We start from the raw sequence: 17069 nt of genomic DNA on the forward strand, positions 1-17069 counted from the left end.
TTAAGTTATATTCAAATTTTTTCAAATATGCGATACTGCGTTCTACATACGTTAGTTAGAAACAAAGATAACATTATAATAGAAATGTTGATTCGAGTCAACGACGTATTTAGAAACATATACTTACTAGAACACGCTGAAACAGATCATGCTTTCTCAAAACACGTTGTGTTAGTTAAGCTGGACGAAGATAATATCCTTTAATTCAGTTCACATTCACATTAAAATATATTTTTCTCCTTCGTGCCGTGTATTTACTTTGGATTTCTATAACTGATCATTTATAAGGTATGAAGAGAATTAGATTCTACCCTTGCGACTCACCTGCAAGAATAGTTTTTACTATTTTCGATTACAACTTCTTTTACTACATAATTATGAGCATGTATTTACACCATAATTATATTGCTAAATCGCATGATAGATCACTGATTACATTTCAGCTTATAAATATCTGTATTTCACGCATGCTCAGTCCGTGAATTTCAATTACATGCAGGAAAATCGTATTAGGAATGTAGTTAAAGGTACGTAAAACCAGAGACCTGAGGAAAAACATATATGAGGCTTCATGACTACTTAGTCAATTGTATAATGTGCCTTACCTCGTCACACAGATTTTTTTATAGTTAAATGGGGAGTAGATGGCATCGGGTTGCGTCTAGGTCTCCAGGAGGCACCATCTTTTGAAATCCAATACAACGAAATAAATGTTTACATTTTAGAAATTATTGCCCCTGAGGTGCATTTGGTGGCCATTCGTGTATTTAATTTCCAACACAACAATAGCGAAGTGACTGAAAATATTTATAAGAAGTGACTGAGAATACGAATCTAATGACGGTGAATTATGATATATTAAACACCAATTGTTCAAACCGAAAATGAAATTGGCCTCCAATTTCCCAATTTTCAATTTCGCAGCAGGTGTGTTATAGAAAGTTCGTTCAGACCACAAAGACGCCGATGATAAAATGTAAGCGTGCGAAAAGTAAACGGCGCGTTTTATGCTAATTAGTCAGAAGTGTAGATCATAATATCATTGATTCATACTTTAATTACAAAATTATTTATTCATGGGGCGGAGTTTCGTCACAGAACCAAATACGTTACTAAGACGTAATTCTCATAGGTCCCTGCGAGCGGATTATGGAACGCCAATTATAGAACGCTTATGCAACACTAGTGAAAACACCTAAACTCAAGTATGGAACAATCCTGAACAATAAAATTTATATATGTTGTAGGGGTAATCTTGTTATACTATTTAAGACAGTCTGAACAACTAGCCCAAATTATATAGTGTGTCCCTGAATCGATAATAATGAAATGTACCAGAGTGTGTGAAATTGTGGCGCCTCTTCGACCAGGGATATGGATGGGCGTGGTTTCAATGCCAAATTCCAACTTTTAACCAATAACAAATAGATAATTTCGTAATTAAAGTATAAACTGAAGATATTATTATTCCCACGCTTACATTTTATCTATCGGTGTCTTTGTGGTCTGGGCGAACTGTTCATAACAGACCTGCTGCGAAATTGATAATTGAAAAATTGGAAGCAAATTTCCAAATATTATTTTCAGGTTGCGTTCAATATAACATAATTATTTTCAGTGCTATTGTTGTGATGAAAAATGAAATAAACGAATAGCCACCAAATGCACCTCAGGGGGCGTCAATTTTAAAAGTGTAAATGTTTGTTGTAATAACTAAATAAAACAACAAAATATTAGTGCTTTTGAAAACCTGTGCATTGTTTTCAGCATTTGGAATTCGACACTTTGCCCCAATCTCAAGGTTAGTTAACGTATTGTACAATAGAATAAACGAATGGCAAACATATGCAACGGATTTGCCATGTTTAGTGGCTAAACGTTTCTCTGACGGCCTCTCTCTAACGATTTCATGTGCATTTTCCAATGACAGCGTGCGTCGTGTGTCATAATTTTCTACGGTTCTCTCACGTGGTCGGTTTCAGCAAAATAGCGACTACTCAATCTTTTGTTTTCACATCACATAACATTTGTTCTTATCCCTGTGTCTAAAATTGTTTATAAAACAATATTTCAGTAAGATTTAGTCTTTATGTGGTTGTTCTTGAACAAAAAAAATGTTCAAAATCACATCTATTCCCGATATATAAAAAAAATAAATAAATAAATAAATAAATAAATTGTTGGGATGATGTGGTTTAATTTTTAAATAAACGCATCAAAGTCTTTTTCAAGATCACCGACAACCAAAAGTTAACTTTAAATTCTTCGTTTCATAGTTTTTGATCAATGTGTTTAGTGTATGATTTACAGTTCATTATTTGCTTCTAAAACCACCTATGTTTGGATGTTTTTTTATTTTTTCAGGATGATTTGAAATGATTGATAACCACGCTGTAAAAAGTTTGCTATAACATGTTTTTCACTGATATGACGTTATTTGTATCTAATGGCATGTTGTAATATTTCATGTATTGGTGTTATTACACTGGTATTTCATAAACGAGGGTAAGTGCCTGTGTCCGGTATATGATTACATGTTTTTTGAAGTGCTTTCGAATTCTTCATGTAATGTTCGCATGATTTAAGAAATAGGTTGGAATACCATCTGAACCAGTGGCTTTGTTATTATTTTTATTTTTGAGGGTCAAATGCAGCATCTTGAATAAGTAGGTTTCCCACTGTATGATTCGACAATAGAAAAAAATTGCCTAGAAATATGAAAAATGATGAAGTGTTTCACAATAATACAGCTAACGATTGGGTTATTTCTATATGATAAATATTTAATATATCTTTATTGCCCTTGCTGGTTCATCATTTCATTTAGCGGTAATAATTATTGATGTATAGAGTGTGCTGGCGGCGTTTAATCTCTCATCCCTATTATGTTTATTTTTTTCCAATTTACCGTGGAAATGAGATCGCAAATGCCAAAAATCAAATAAATGTTATTACACTGAGGGGGCTTGTTCAACAATTAGTCGTGCGCTAATAACAATTCCACATATAAAGACGAAGCACAAGAGACGAGAACCTTACAACTGCAGTGTGTAAGTAATTGGTCTCATTCTACATCTAATGAAACTTTTATTAGAAAACAGACGGTTATGGAACGTGATAATCGATGTTCATGTTGTTCACGCTCATGACCGTGGCGGGAGAGTAGCTTTACATATCAATTCATAATGTCAATGCCACGTTATTTCCAAGTAGGACAGAAATATCCAGCCATTGGAATACAATTTAGCCTTTTTCACCTTTATTTACAGAGCTTTATTTGTTTCTGACTGCTCTGTGCGTAGGCGGAGTTGATCTTTCGCTGTTGTGTATATATCCGAAAACCTGTTCTTTATATATTATCCCGCAGGATAATTCTTGTACCGTAAGGTAAGTTGATATCTGGAAATCAATTTGGTATACGCATATCCATTAAATGACCTACGAGTATATGGGTGTAGACGTAATTTTACTGATGCTTATGGCGAATGTAATGAGTTTTTGTAATGCAGTAGACATTTCATCGAACATTGTTTCACGTATTAAATCTATGCGGTGTAACAGATGATACAGGCTTTGCGTGTTATGGCAGGACATACATTGTGATTAACATTTTCACATGTTGATAAATTAATCAAAATAAACAACCTTTTACGTAAAAATCTATTATAATTTACTATGAATTTCAAATTTGTATATATATTTTAAAGGAAAATTTTTATTTTCCATCTCAAATGCGATATCTGCTACTTGTCTCAATCTTACTTATATCCCACTTTCTGCTGTTACGATCAGATGTCAAACTGACATGAATGATCTTGTTTATAACATCTCTTAAAGCGGGAGCGTCGTCACCTGCGCACGCGCGGGAATTGAGTCCCAAGCTACGATAACAACACACGCTAAAAACGCAAAGGCTCATGGGTAGACGCTTGTTTGTAAACAATGACACGCTATGGCCGTCTGACGCATGCGCAGGTGACGACACCCCCGCCATAATGTTTCATTATCTGAATATATTATTTTCCAAACATAGTCAAATGATCTGTGCACAGTTTGGGATATGATGTTCATGGACAGTGGAGAGTTATTGAGAACGTGTGTTTGCGGAACATATGTAAAACATACTTTCAAATCATATCACTACTCAAAAGACAAAATATGATTGTCACTACTTTTTATTATTTCAGGAACGTTAACAACCTAACAGAAAAAACACCACGATGAGAAAAGCTCTCAGAAATACTAGAATGACGACTCATGTTGCACACAAGGCTAACAAATGTTGTTCAAATCTGGTCTATTAAAACATGACCATGGGTATGGACAATGCATAATGCATCAGTAAATATTGATAGTTGACATTTGACATTTCGCCATTTGACCTTTAAGGAGCACTGACTGACTAAATACGTGGTTACCCCGTGTTTCATAATGACAGCACTTTTCGATCGATTTGAAAAATAAGTATACCTATAGCTTTAGGTGTTAACCATCCTAATAGGCTTGCCATCAAGGTAAACGTGTGAAAAAATATATAGCTTATACATACTGCGGGTGTTATTGGAAATAATGTCGTGCGCTTCTGTGTATTTACTGGCATAAATTGACTAAGAACGTTCAAACCAAACATAGCAAACATTGTTACTGTACATGACACTTAAAAAGAAGCAACTAAAGTTTTACATTAATAAATACTCAGATCGTTCATATAAATATTAAAAATCACGGAAGATAAAAAATACCGTTCCATTACTTGCTACTCCTGGATATTAATAGCATTAAACACCTGATCCCCGATACACGCAGAATAACTGGGTACGATACCAAACATGTAAAGGTCTTACAACACACACAGGAACGTTACGCTCTATAAGTTCACAGAAATCTAATGATTTATGCGATTGAGTGCTTTCGATGTGTCCATGAAACATACCATAACTTGTGCGTTCTAACAATTGTAGTCAAGCAATTCTTTATTTTCATATAAGCACCTAACCATAAAGTGATTAGATTTGAACGCGAACTGAAAGTCCTAGTTCTCAATAAAAAAGCAGAACAGCAGGTTCTGAAGCTATTTCCCCACAATTTAAATGTGATAGCAAAGAGAGCAATAATAGTTTTTATTAAATCATCAGGAAGATAATTACGAATTTTCATAGACGAAAAACACATCAAGAGCATATTTTAGATGTTCAACTGCAAATCCATCCGATTTGACAGATTTACTGCACATCATCTTACATATATCATCATAACGTTCGGTGCATGCGCATTCATACTATTCTGGATCTCGATTTTCTCTAATGCGTTCTGAACAGACTCTTTTCATTATTGCTGACAAAATTCCCGAAAAATCTTTCCACATCGGCAACATTTTCGTGTGACCGAAACAGTCTTCAATACCATTTGGCGTTGGCAATTTTTTTTTGCAGCCGCTAGAATTCATCAAACATATTTTTAAGTAACTACATCCACCCTAATTCGATCGAAGTGTTATTTCGAACTACGAACGCGTCCTGTGCATCATGTCATAGGTAGAACCATTTTGAGGTTTACTGCAAATTATGTTTCAATACGTTCAATTTCATTATCGCATTCAATTAAATAACACTATTGTTATAGTAATGCATTGTTTGTTAATTGCATTTCCCTATTTGTATATAATAAAATAAAATATAAGTGTTTTGATGTATTTAAAATGTTTTTTTTTTAATAAGTTTCACTTGTGGTAAACACTGTGTAGCTATCGCTCTCTAAGTACAAAAACAACACACAAAAAAACAGAAACTTAATTTAAGGGCTCCGAGAGCCCATTAACGTGCATCTATACCATAAATATAATGATCATAGACTGAAAAATTTTACTGATATCGCTTCATACAATGTTGGGCAATATCTTGTCCGTGTTTTGTTCTCACAAACTATTTCGCATATTCGGAAAAAGATTCTATATTCATAATACGCTGAGAAAAGTATCTTGTTTCATCATTTGTTTATCTGTGTTTGAACAGAACGGAACATGCTTTTTGAGAATGTCCCAGAGTATAATTGAAACATCGTCTTGTATTCTATAGATTGTGCAATGATTGTACGGCTCTGGGCGGAATCAAAGATATGTGGTCGAGGCAGTTTGTTCTTCGTGACACTCCTCCGTTTGCTGAAACGTGTCGATCTGGTGATCATTATTGCCTCGATCTGAGTTACCTGCGTCCGCCTCAGGCTCGTTTACGGTATATGGCTCATCTATGTTTTTAGTGCGCATGGCATTCTTTTTCTGTGTCTGAAATAGAGATTAGCGACAATGAGTATATGATACAAAATGTGTGAGGGATCAATTATAGAGAAGGTCCAAAACGTGTAGTAGACAAGCATTAATGCACTTGTACAGCAAGAACTACTAACATGACAGCCAATGATTTTTCATAACCGTTGACTACAATGAAAAGCTACACTCCCAGAATATGACCACACTGAATACAGCATAGACGTTACATACAACCATAGACCTTAGAAAATAGGGACATGCTACTGTGGGTATCCCTTTCATGTAACCTTAGTTATAATCCTCTACCCACTTAACACCTTAGTGAAACTGACAATAAAGCTCTGTCAACATCACTGTTACATCCTCTCCTTTTACATAAGCCAAACATGGCTGCAGGGAGTAGCAACACAAAATGAGCTAACTTTGTGGTTATAATATAATCAGAAAAATTACATTTGATTAAAACTGAATAGCCAAGCCCATTCTATTGATACGAGTGAAACTAAAAATTGCAAAGTTAACAGTTTTTATTTCACTATGAAAACAGAAAAGGGAAATAAAAATGGTCAGTTTTCTCTACAAGAAAACAAAACTGCCTAAACGTAAACAATGACCTGTCAAAATTTGTGTCATTATAACAAGTGGATTTTTCATCATATTTAGAGCAGATATAGCATAGTGCACTCGTTATACACTGACAAATGTGAATATTGGCACAGCATAACTTATCAAACATATAAAAAAGCGTAGAAAGGTAAGAACTAAAACTGTTTCAGATGTATAGGTATATATTAATCTGATTAACCTGTACAGGGGATTATAACCCACGTTGCACACAGGAAACTGGATTTTCTTTTGTCTTAGACAAAAGTTGCATGTCCCTGTTTTCTAAGGTCTAAGATACAACGAACTATTATCGTGCGGTAGGTACTGGGGAACACAAACTTCATTACTGAATACAACATAATCGTTACTTGCAATGAATGTACGGTAACTACTCGTACAGCATATGACCTGAATAATCACACACAGCACAGGCGTTACGTGTAATTAAGGTGCATGTAGTAACTTACATCAAATATGACCTGAATAACCTCGCCGAATATAGCTTAATTGTTACGTGCAATGGACTTTTAATGTTGCCACTTTCACAGGTTTTCGATCTTAAATAACTACATCAAATAAAACTTAGCCGTTATGTGGAATGATCTATTAAAGTATCTACTTACACGGAATACAACGTGCATAACCACATTGAGTGCCGCGTAAACAAGGAATACACTCATAAGGGCCTGTGAATAAACAGTAACACAGTTCATTGGTTAAACAGTGGCGTGTATGCAAATGAGATGAAACGTACAATGAATCCTTTACCACGTACACATAGTTGAGTATCATTACAAGACGTATAATCGAGACACATAGTAACTGTTATTGCATAGCCGGCCATATTACTACGGGTGACCGATACAATCGCCGCAATGCCTTCGTGCGTACTTTGCAGTATTCTCGATATAATCTTATTATAATACATTTCTCCCTACTTGAAATAACGACGTAATAATATAAGAACGTTTGCGTTCAGTGACGTAGCATTATTTCCGCTAAGGCTATTTGAAAAGTCTTCGGAAAGAATCCCGAAACCAGCCTAGATTGCTTTGTGTTATTTACAGTCATTGGGTAATTTCATTTACAAGTATACTTATTTTGTACATGCCTGGATTTCATGGGATATTAGTAATATAAAACTTGCTGATCTCATTTTATTCCATGCGTTAGAAAAAGAAGAATGCACACGTAATGCATCGTTAACACCAAAAATACGTAGTTATTTGAGCGTCAAAACAAACATATGTTGCCTCAGTGAGAAAGATAGCATTGTTTTTATGTACTCTCAGCGGCAAAGACAATTCAGGCTTCACGTTCTCTCAGTTAAACAAAAGAGTAAAGACAACGCTGTCGCCGCATTCCCTCAATATTACAGACAACTCGGTCGTCTCGTGTTGTACTAACACAACCAAACCACGCAGCAAGCTAAGTTAGATCTCTACAGTCGATTTAAAGGGTATTGTGTTTCTCTGGAAAACAAGGGGTATAAAATAAAACTAGCACAGATCATGAATACTTGACACGCGACATATGACTTGTTTTGTGACTATACAATGCTGGACCAGCGACAGTTGATACCCCACTTGCCAGACACTTCTATAAAGTATTCACGATGAATTTAGCGTACTGTCTATAAATGCGCGAGTAGTTCCGATATAAATTGTATGCAAGTTGCACATGACATCATCTACAACGTTTTAATATAAACTAGCAGACTGTCGACTGAGATAGCTCCGCTTTTAGCAATGCACATTTCAATTAAAGAACTGTAGATATCATTAGAAAATTTACAATATGTATAGTAGTAACTTGAAAGCAATCAGACTTGCTGTTTTCAACACAAATTTAAAAATATAACTTTTTATCAAAAATATTCATTAAAAACTAGATAATTGACGAACATCTCATCTCGAAATGAACAAATCTGGGAGAGGTCCACCTGTAGTAGCTATGTAGTGTGTATAATATCAAAGCAATTAGGTTTTTAACAAGTAGCCGAAAATATCACTTTTTACCAAAAATGACAAAAATATTCATGAAAATTAGAGAATTAAAGATATCATTACAAAATGAACAAATCTGAGAGAAGTCCACATGTAGTACTTACATATGTAACATCTAAGCAATCGAACTTTCGGTTTTTAACAAGAAGTCGAAAATATAACTTTTTACCAAAAATTACAAAAATATTCATGAAAATTAGAGAATTAAAGATATCATCACGGAATGAACAAATCTGAGAGAGGTCCACATGTAGTACTTACATAAGCAATATCTAAGCAATCGGACTTGCGTTTTTTTTTTACAAGAAGTCAAAAATATAACTTTTTACCATATCCACACGAAATGAACAAGTCTGAGAGAGAACCACCCAAGGTACCTTCCTAGAAAGTTTCACAGCTATACAGTTTGTGGTTTTTATGAAGAAGTCGAAAATGTAAAGTTGACGACGACGACGGAAACGGCAAACGACGGACAATCAGTAATACTATAAGCTCCGCTCGACTTCGTCGACAGCGGAGCTGAAAAGTTACTTGTGAACCCCCAAAAAAATGTTCGTTTTTCAGATATTCAAGTAACACGAGGTAACAACTGCTAATTTAAAGAAAGCAACAATCGAAAAGCTCCAAGCTGTGTTTTGCATTATTTACGGTGCTGTAAAACTAGGTGTGAAAAGTACGCTCATCACGCGTGGGCGACATGTACCGGTATACATATTGTATGTCTTTATCTATTAAGTTTACCTCAACGATACTCACGAGGCCAATCATGTAGTTGACGTGGTATTCAAATATTTCACTCGTCACCCTCTCGAAAATTCAATAAATGTTTTATACTTACGATGCTAATATAGTCGGCGTTAATGGGTGACGATTTGAAACATACACAGAATAGCAAAAAGCTGTAGAAGACAAGTATGTTTTAAATTAATATTAAAATTATATAAAAAAACAAAAACAAACAAAAACAGTTTTTATTTCAACTCTTATCAAAACATTGATGAATCCAGACATACCTTATACTAGGGTAGATCATTAGTTTGGCGATTATAAACTTGTGTTCTACACCTCGATACCGATGTTCAAGATGCTTTTCACTAAAACAAAATAATAATTTGAAATAATTAAGTGTCGAATAGGTGATGTTCACGGAAAGTCCCATGGATCCAGAGAATTGGCAGAGGTTGGAAATAAATATTGGAAATGTACTTATTTATCAAGATATGCAAATGAAATTCAAATGAGTAGACATGTTGTATATCCCGTACTCACCTTTGCCGGCACGCCGCCAGGTACATGAATAGTTGAAATAAACTAGCAACGAAGATGACAAAACAATTTATTTGGGTAACAACATTTTCGGCCCGATCGTCTGTCTTTGGGGAAAAAACAAACAAAACAGTGTGACAAAAATACTGACGAATGTTTAGTTAGTAAATATGCGTTGAATTAATTGCACCCTGTATGACAAATCCCAATATTTTGATCAGCTTTGGCGACGATTTTTTTCGTTGATATCCAACAGATGAAATTGTTGTTGATTATCCTATCTCACTACATGACATGTTTATTTCCAACACATGTTTAATAAACAATCGGACTGATTATTAATACTACATAAAAATCGTATACGGAAGAATGCTACCTCTAAAATAAGTACGCACATAACTAAACATGAACCGGAATAAATGATTAATAGCTTATGCATACTTTGAATCTTTGTACATACTTTTAACGTTATATACAAACAACTTTTAATTGGCAGAATTACAGGGCGTATAATATTAAAATTTACATATAAATTAAATTAAACAGTTACTGGTGTTACTGAAGTTCAATATTCAGTTTCGATAACTCGATAAATAGGAACATCGTAATTCTGTCGTTGTATGTAGACATTTTGTTTTGTTCTCGTAAAGAAATAGCACTAACGAAATCAAGGTCACCGGATTTCATTATTGAATATAATGTTTGTTATTCACCACGCGACAGCATTCTGTCAAATTCAAAGTGGCAATCATGAATATGAGGTTTATTAACCAGTGTTCCATACTTGAAGTTAAACAAGCCGATTTGCGATCCACTAGGGGATCCAAAAATCATTATGTTGGCCGTTGCCATGGCACCAGTAAGACGTGTTATTTTTTATAAATTGTCACGACCTACAGGTGTGACCAACCTATCAAGTTTTAACAAACAAACAAAATCACAGAAAATACGAGCCGACAGGCGCACAGATATACTGGTAGGCTGAAATGCTTTCCGCTAGGACTCAGACAATACCTGCATTGAACTCATAGAATGCTTTATAGACTCGAACGCTTGATTAACCAAGTGTTTAAATATTTTCAGGTTTCAGGTTTGCGGGCGTTGCCATGACACAAGTAGGCAACTTTTTTTTCCATGTGAACTGCCTGTCAAGTTTGTGCCAAAAATCTACTATTAACAACATCGTATTGTTCCTCTTAAATATATTTGAAATTAATTTGTCCTATATTCAGGCATTTTGATACGCAATCAATATTTTAAAACGAATATAATTACAACATATTCATTTTAAATACTATGATTCATCGAAAACAGCGGGAGTAAATTCTGTAAATGTTTGAACTATGTTTGAAACCTAAAGATACACCACTATTAATGATGTTTTTTGTCGATTAATTCGGGTATTCATACATGTATTCCTACTCAGTAAAACGTCACTAAAATGCAATCGTATTTATACACGTTTATATTGTGATTTTCCACTAATAAACGACATCAAAGCTTAGTTCAGAGAACGGCCCAGTGCCTTCATCAATAAAATAAATCAGGCGAATTTTGCTCTGATGACCTATGAGTTACAAAGGATGAAGCATACTTTATAATACATGTAAACGACTGGCAAGGGAAATTTATGATGTTTATTTAAATTTGCCAGGCTGAGAAAGGTGAAGGGCTACGAAATAAAAGCTGTATTGATGACCACCTCGCTGTAGTTGTCTCAATTTATAAATATTTAGGGGTAATTGTGGAATCCGGATTGGTGTTGCTAGCAACGGGTTACAGTGGATGAAATGTACGTTATAACATATGTAAACAACAGGCAGTGCAAATTAATGATGTTAAATACAATAAATACAGTATAAATGACCACAGCCTTGTAGTTATCTCAGTTTATAAATATTTAGGGGAAATTTCTGTATATAGTTGTGAATACAAACTCGTGGTAAGTGCTAAAGTCATTGATGCTAACGCGTTTGAGATTTATTGATTAAAACATAATTGCGAGCTGTTATGTCGGACATTTCTTCACCTATCCAATATATGTTTTAGGACTGTTATACTCAATTTTGTCATGCATTAAAAGTATCGGGAATCGTTTGATTGTTATCATCTATATATCTATTTGTTATTTTGTGTAGATTGTCAATGGCAAGGTTTTAATAGTTACGCTATGTTTTTTTCTTTCAATTGGATACCATGCCGAACAATTTGTTCTATTAAAATACAGCGCTCGTAAACATGTGGTGAGGATACGCCTAATGATCTGGTGAGAAACACATATTTGCGATTAACAGTGACTACATCCATAGACATTGCCACGATATTACTTTTTACCGCCGAAAGCAAGTGTCTTGGAGGAGCAGATCTTGTGATACAAGAAATTTAATATAGCGTTCCGTTAGTATTACGTCATTGAAATTAATTCGGTATTCAACCGTTTAATCAGACATTCACATAAATGCAATTTCCTTGTACAATCGTGTATATCCGAATACACCAATCTAGTATAGCTCATTGAATTAATTTTCATCGTATAATGTTATTGATTTTAGCAGTTTGACGTCATATACGATTGAATGGAGATTAAATAAGTCGATTTTGTGTGACTGAGTTGAAAGTAGTTCTGTGACACTGACAATCCAATAGATGTGTTTTATGTTTCAGGCTGGGACGTTGACAAATCCATACTGGTTTGTTCCGCCCGTTTTGCCGAGTAATGGTAACATTTGAATACCAATTATCGTTATATTAATATTTATACATCCTTGTAACAACAAAAACTCATTTCCGAATTTTGCCGAGTGGCTGTCCGATTTAAAACTGACTTACATTATCGGCATATACTGCGATCAGTTTGAAAGTGAATGGTAACAATCCAACAAACATGACGCTCTGAAAATCAATGAAAACATATTAACATTTTATCGGCTATACGGTATCATGATCGTGGTTAGCATAGAATGTAAAAGCGCGGTGGTCGTCGCGCAGCGCGTGTTCGATTTTCATGTAAATAAACAATGTATTTTACACGCGTTGTATACGTCGCTATGAGTCCCATATCGAACAGGACGCGGCGCGACGACCGCCGTCCTTTAAGTAACAATGCGGGCATGTTAGTATTACCACATGTACAACGCATCACCAATGTGACACAGCTCATTGGAGATTTTTGATATCGAACACGATATATCCCACACACTGTCGCTGATTGCGACCGGAGGTCGATGGCCTATATTGCTCATTTGTTGACTTGCCACTATTCTACAACGCTCAGATTCCCGTTCTTAGGGTACCGGATACGGATTTTTAATGGATGTGAAAAGAATAGAGTTACTTAGTAAAAAGGTTACAAATGTGTGCCTGAAAACGTCCTCAGGGAACGGAACTCGAATTGCTATACTTACTATCTTGTTGAGGGCGCTCATCAAGCGGCTAACGCTATGTACAAACTGAAAAAAAAACAAGAAATACGTGTTACTTGTAAATCATGATTATCAAGTATACAATTGTTTACTTTAAATTGCAAATTTGGGATGTAACGACGCGATGTCCAGCCTTGAAACACAAATTAAGAAGCGTAATTTAGTAAATAACGTTCATTCACAAAATAATGATGTCTCATGATGACATTGATAGATGGCGTAAGCTATTAAGGTGTGCGTGATTGATCCACGGTACAATCTTGTAGGGATTTATACGGTATCTTAGTCACTCAGTCACGTCTCAACGCTTCTTTTCACACCAATAAACAGATCATTCGTTCTGCTAAACCACAGCAAAATGATTTGGCAGAAAAAAAACGACGAATAATAACGAGTCTCTGTGGGTCGAACGGTATATCTGTAGAGCTGTGGGATCACTATTATATTATTTCAATTCAGGTAGTTTAATTGGAAAAAAAAAACGCATTCTGGATACTGATTTTTCGATAGATATGGATTTAATAACAATGTATGCTATTCAAATTTTGAAATTCATAGCGTATATTTTGTTGTCGCAGTTGAATAGTCGGCCGTTTTTTTTTTTTTTTTTTGATATTTTAAATAAAGAACAAATGATATAGAACAGAGACAGAGGCAGGATTTGTAGGGTTGTGTGTGTGTGTGTGTGGGGGGGGGGGGGTAGTTTTACCTCACTGGTCAGTTCTGGCCTATACAATGATGCCATTAGCGGGTTGCATTATGGGATACACGTGTATGTTTAACGAGAGTTGTAGTGAGACGCATCCCATGTAACACCGCTCTGCATACAGCAATACAAGGTTATCGTGTGCCACAACTACCTCCATGTCAACCTTGGGCACACTGAACGCGCGGGTGAACGCAGTGCTTTTCAGCGCTACCAGAATTATTACAGGTTTGGCCTCACGACTTACTCGTGTCGGTTTTCAGTTTTATTGGACATGTCCTGGGTACGACGTTAAAATTGCATCCGGTTGTGGAGCCCATGGACGTGGTAGAATGAGGTTACCCTTTGCCACAACTACCTCCAGGTCACCCTTGGGCAAGGTGTAGCACATGTGAGCCTTGGGTGCCAACTTCCCACATAACAAGTTTGGTTGACGTCAGTAAGAGCATACGGTCGTAAAACCTTGCACCAACTCAACCTCACGTGTGAGGTATTACCTATTAAAGCCAACGTTTACGTTTATTTAAATATGTATTCATGTGTCCTGGGCAGGATTTTAAACTACATCCGGTTGTGGAGTCTATGGACGTGGTAGAATGAGGTTACCCTTTGCCACAACTACCTCCAGGTCACCCTTGGGCAAGGTGTAGCACCTGTGAGCCTTGGGTGCCAACTTCCCACATAACAAGTTTGGTTGACGTCAGTAAGGGCATACGGTCGTAATACTCCTGCACAAACAGATCCGCATAGGTGGTCAATTTTTCATGTAAATATGTATATATTAGTTTCAGTTGTTCTTAGCATTTGGCATGGGGGATCGTAACCTCTTGCGATGAGAACCAGTGTGACTGGCCTGCCAACGGGATGCTAAGGATTTCATTGGAAAAGTTATCAGTTACATCCGTTAATGTAATTTCGTTTTACATACTCGTAAATCAAAAATCACAATACGTCACATGTTCATATCACTATCTGCTGTGGTACAATTACGGTACTTACCACGAACACTGAATGGTGGTTGAACCAGAGTAAACCTGCAATTATTGATGGTACGATTTAGAGTTCATATGACGTAATATGCTACACTGCTATGCAGACACATTATTTAATACGACGCAAAAAACAGACAACATATTATCACAATAAAACACGAAACATTACGTAACTAATTGACCATGGACTATTAGTGTATACTAAGAACGAATTACTATAAAGATGTACGTAAGTGTTGGATCAACTCCTGCCTCATTGCCTGTTTGAGTTATTACGAGTGTGTGTCTACCGCCCCCCCCCTTCCTTCGAGTCCTGGCGCGTGTATAAAGGGACCGCTCTAGAGGCCATGAAAGTTACTTTTTCAATATAGAAATTAGAAACAAATATTTATATTTACCGACAGTGATGAAAATCGCAAGGTAGCACAGGTAGATATGTACGTTATCACGGAGGGCTTCCTTTAGATCATCCGTTTCATCCTGTGGAGGTACGGCTACGGCTGAAGTGCTATCGATGTAGACATATGATTATTGAATTGTTAGGACACAAACCTGTGTACATTTATAATATGGAATTAGATGACCAATGGCCTATGCTAATATATTGTGTCATAAATTACAGATGGCTTGGGAATAACAGGGAAACTAGACATGACAAAACAATTCTGATCAAACAGCAAGAGACGACCATGCACGATGTTCCTTTTAAGGTAGAGAATGAATAAGTCATTCAACAACATTATTAATTTTTGGAATTTGAAAGAAAAAAAATCAACCAACGTCTTCACACTGATTCTTGGGTTTGTAGGAAAACAGCCTTAGTGGATCATCACTACGATCATCACTCACAGATGGTAGAAATACTAGTGTCGCAAATTACAGGATAAATCCCAATTTCCAGGATTCTTCTGGGATAAAGTCCCACCAGAGAATATCGGATCGTAGGCAATGGCTGATTTAAAACCTACCGCGCAAACAATATATAAATATATATATTTGAGGAAAATTCTACATAAATTGATGATCCCTTTTTCAAACAGAAAATAAAAGTCCGAGATTATGTAATAACTGTGTTGAAAGCAGTATACGTGCACATGTGCGTGGGCGTTGGCTTTACGGAGTTGGTAATCACCGTTTTCGTGGACTTTGCATTTGAAATTGTGACACCACGACTTAATACACACATGATGCACGAGGATCAACTTATGAATATTCATGTTCTAACTCAAAACGTCAGATAGCCTCAAAAATAATGATTGGTCTCCAGTTGTGTGAGCTTTATGCTCAATCCCGATCTTTGTAAATTCAGTTTAGCATAGCACAACTTGGTCATTATTTCTTCTTTGATGTTATGCAATATGTATAAAATCCGTAGGGCACAGGGTTTAACTTAAGTCAGAATTTGAAACAGAACATTTAGTGAATTTGAATTTTAAATAAAAAATGAGAAGCAACTTTCATATAGACTTTTTGATCAAAGCTAACTTTACTTGTTTAAAAAAACACAGCATTGCGGGTCAAAAATAATAATTGTATGACTATATATACATAATTGTTTGTGCGCATGTGCACAACAACAACAACAACACATTTGACGTGAAATAGCTTCAACACTTTTATGTTATTTTAAATAAATTAAACGGAATGAACGTCACGTGTCTGCAATGTCGTCTACATCTATCAGCTTGTTCGTCAATCCAAACAACACAATGACCCCTAGATATTTAACTTTATATCAGTATTATGTAGTCAACCATCTTGATTCTCAAGCAAAGGTTTATGGGTAAAGTATGACATCATATAATC

General features: G+C 35.7%; 1 protein-coding gene across 1 annotated transcript in view; it reads right to left on the bottom strand.

Annotated features, from left to right (window-relative positions):
• Positions 1 to 6106: 6106 nt before the first annotated feature.
• Positions 6107 to 17069, bottom strand: part of LOC144354674 (endosomal/lysosomal proton channel TMEM175-like) — a 31433-nt gene continuing 20470 nt past the window's right edge. The window contains exons 12-20 of the mRNA XM_085493751.1: positions 15662 to 15771; positions 15271 to 15305; positions 13548 to 13592; positions 12973 to 13035; positions 10147 to 10250; positions 9891 to 9971; positions 9716 to 9776; positions 7495 to 7557; positions 6107 to 6280 (exon numbers count right to left, since the gene is read on the bottom strand). Coding sequence (XP_085349877.1) covers positions 6107 to 6280; positions 7495 to 7557; positions 9716 to 9776; positions 9891 to 9971; positions 10147 to 10250; positions 12973 to 13035; positions 13548 to 13592; positions 15271 to 15305; positions 15662 to 15771 — 736 coding nt within the window. The remainder of the gene's footprint in view (positions 6281 to 7494; positions 7558 to 9715; positions 9777 to 9890; positions 9972 to 10146; positions 10251 to 12972; positions 13036 to 13547; positions 13593 to 15270; positions 15306 to 15661; positions 15772 to 17069) is intronic.

This window comes from Saccoglossus kowalevskii, chromosome 19 (genome assembly GCF_978046115.1).
Source record: "Saccoglossus kowalevskii chromosome 19, keSacKowa6.1, whole genome shotgun sequence".
In the NCBI taxonomy this organism is placed as follows: Eukaryota; Metazoa; Hemichordata; class Enteropneusta; family Harrimaniidae; genus Saccoglossus; species Saccoglossus kowalevskii.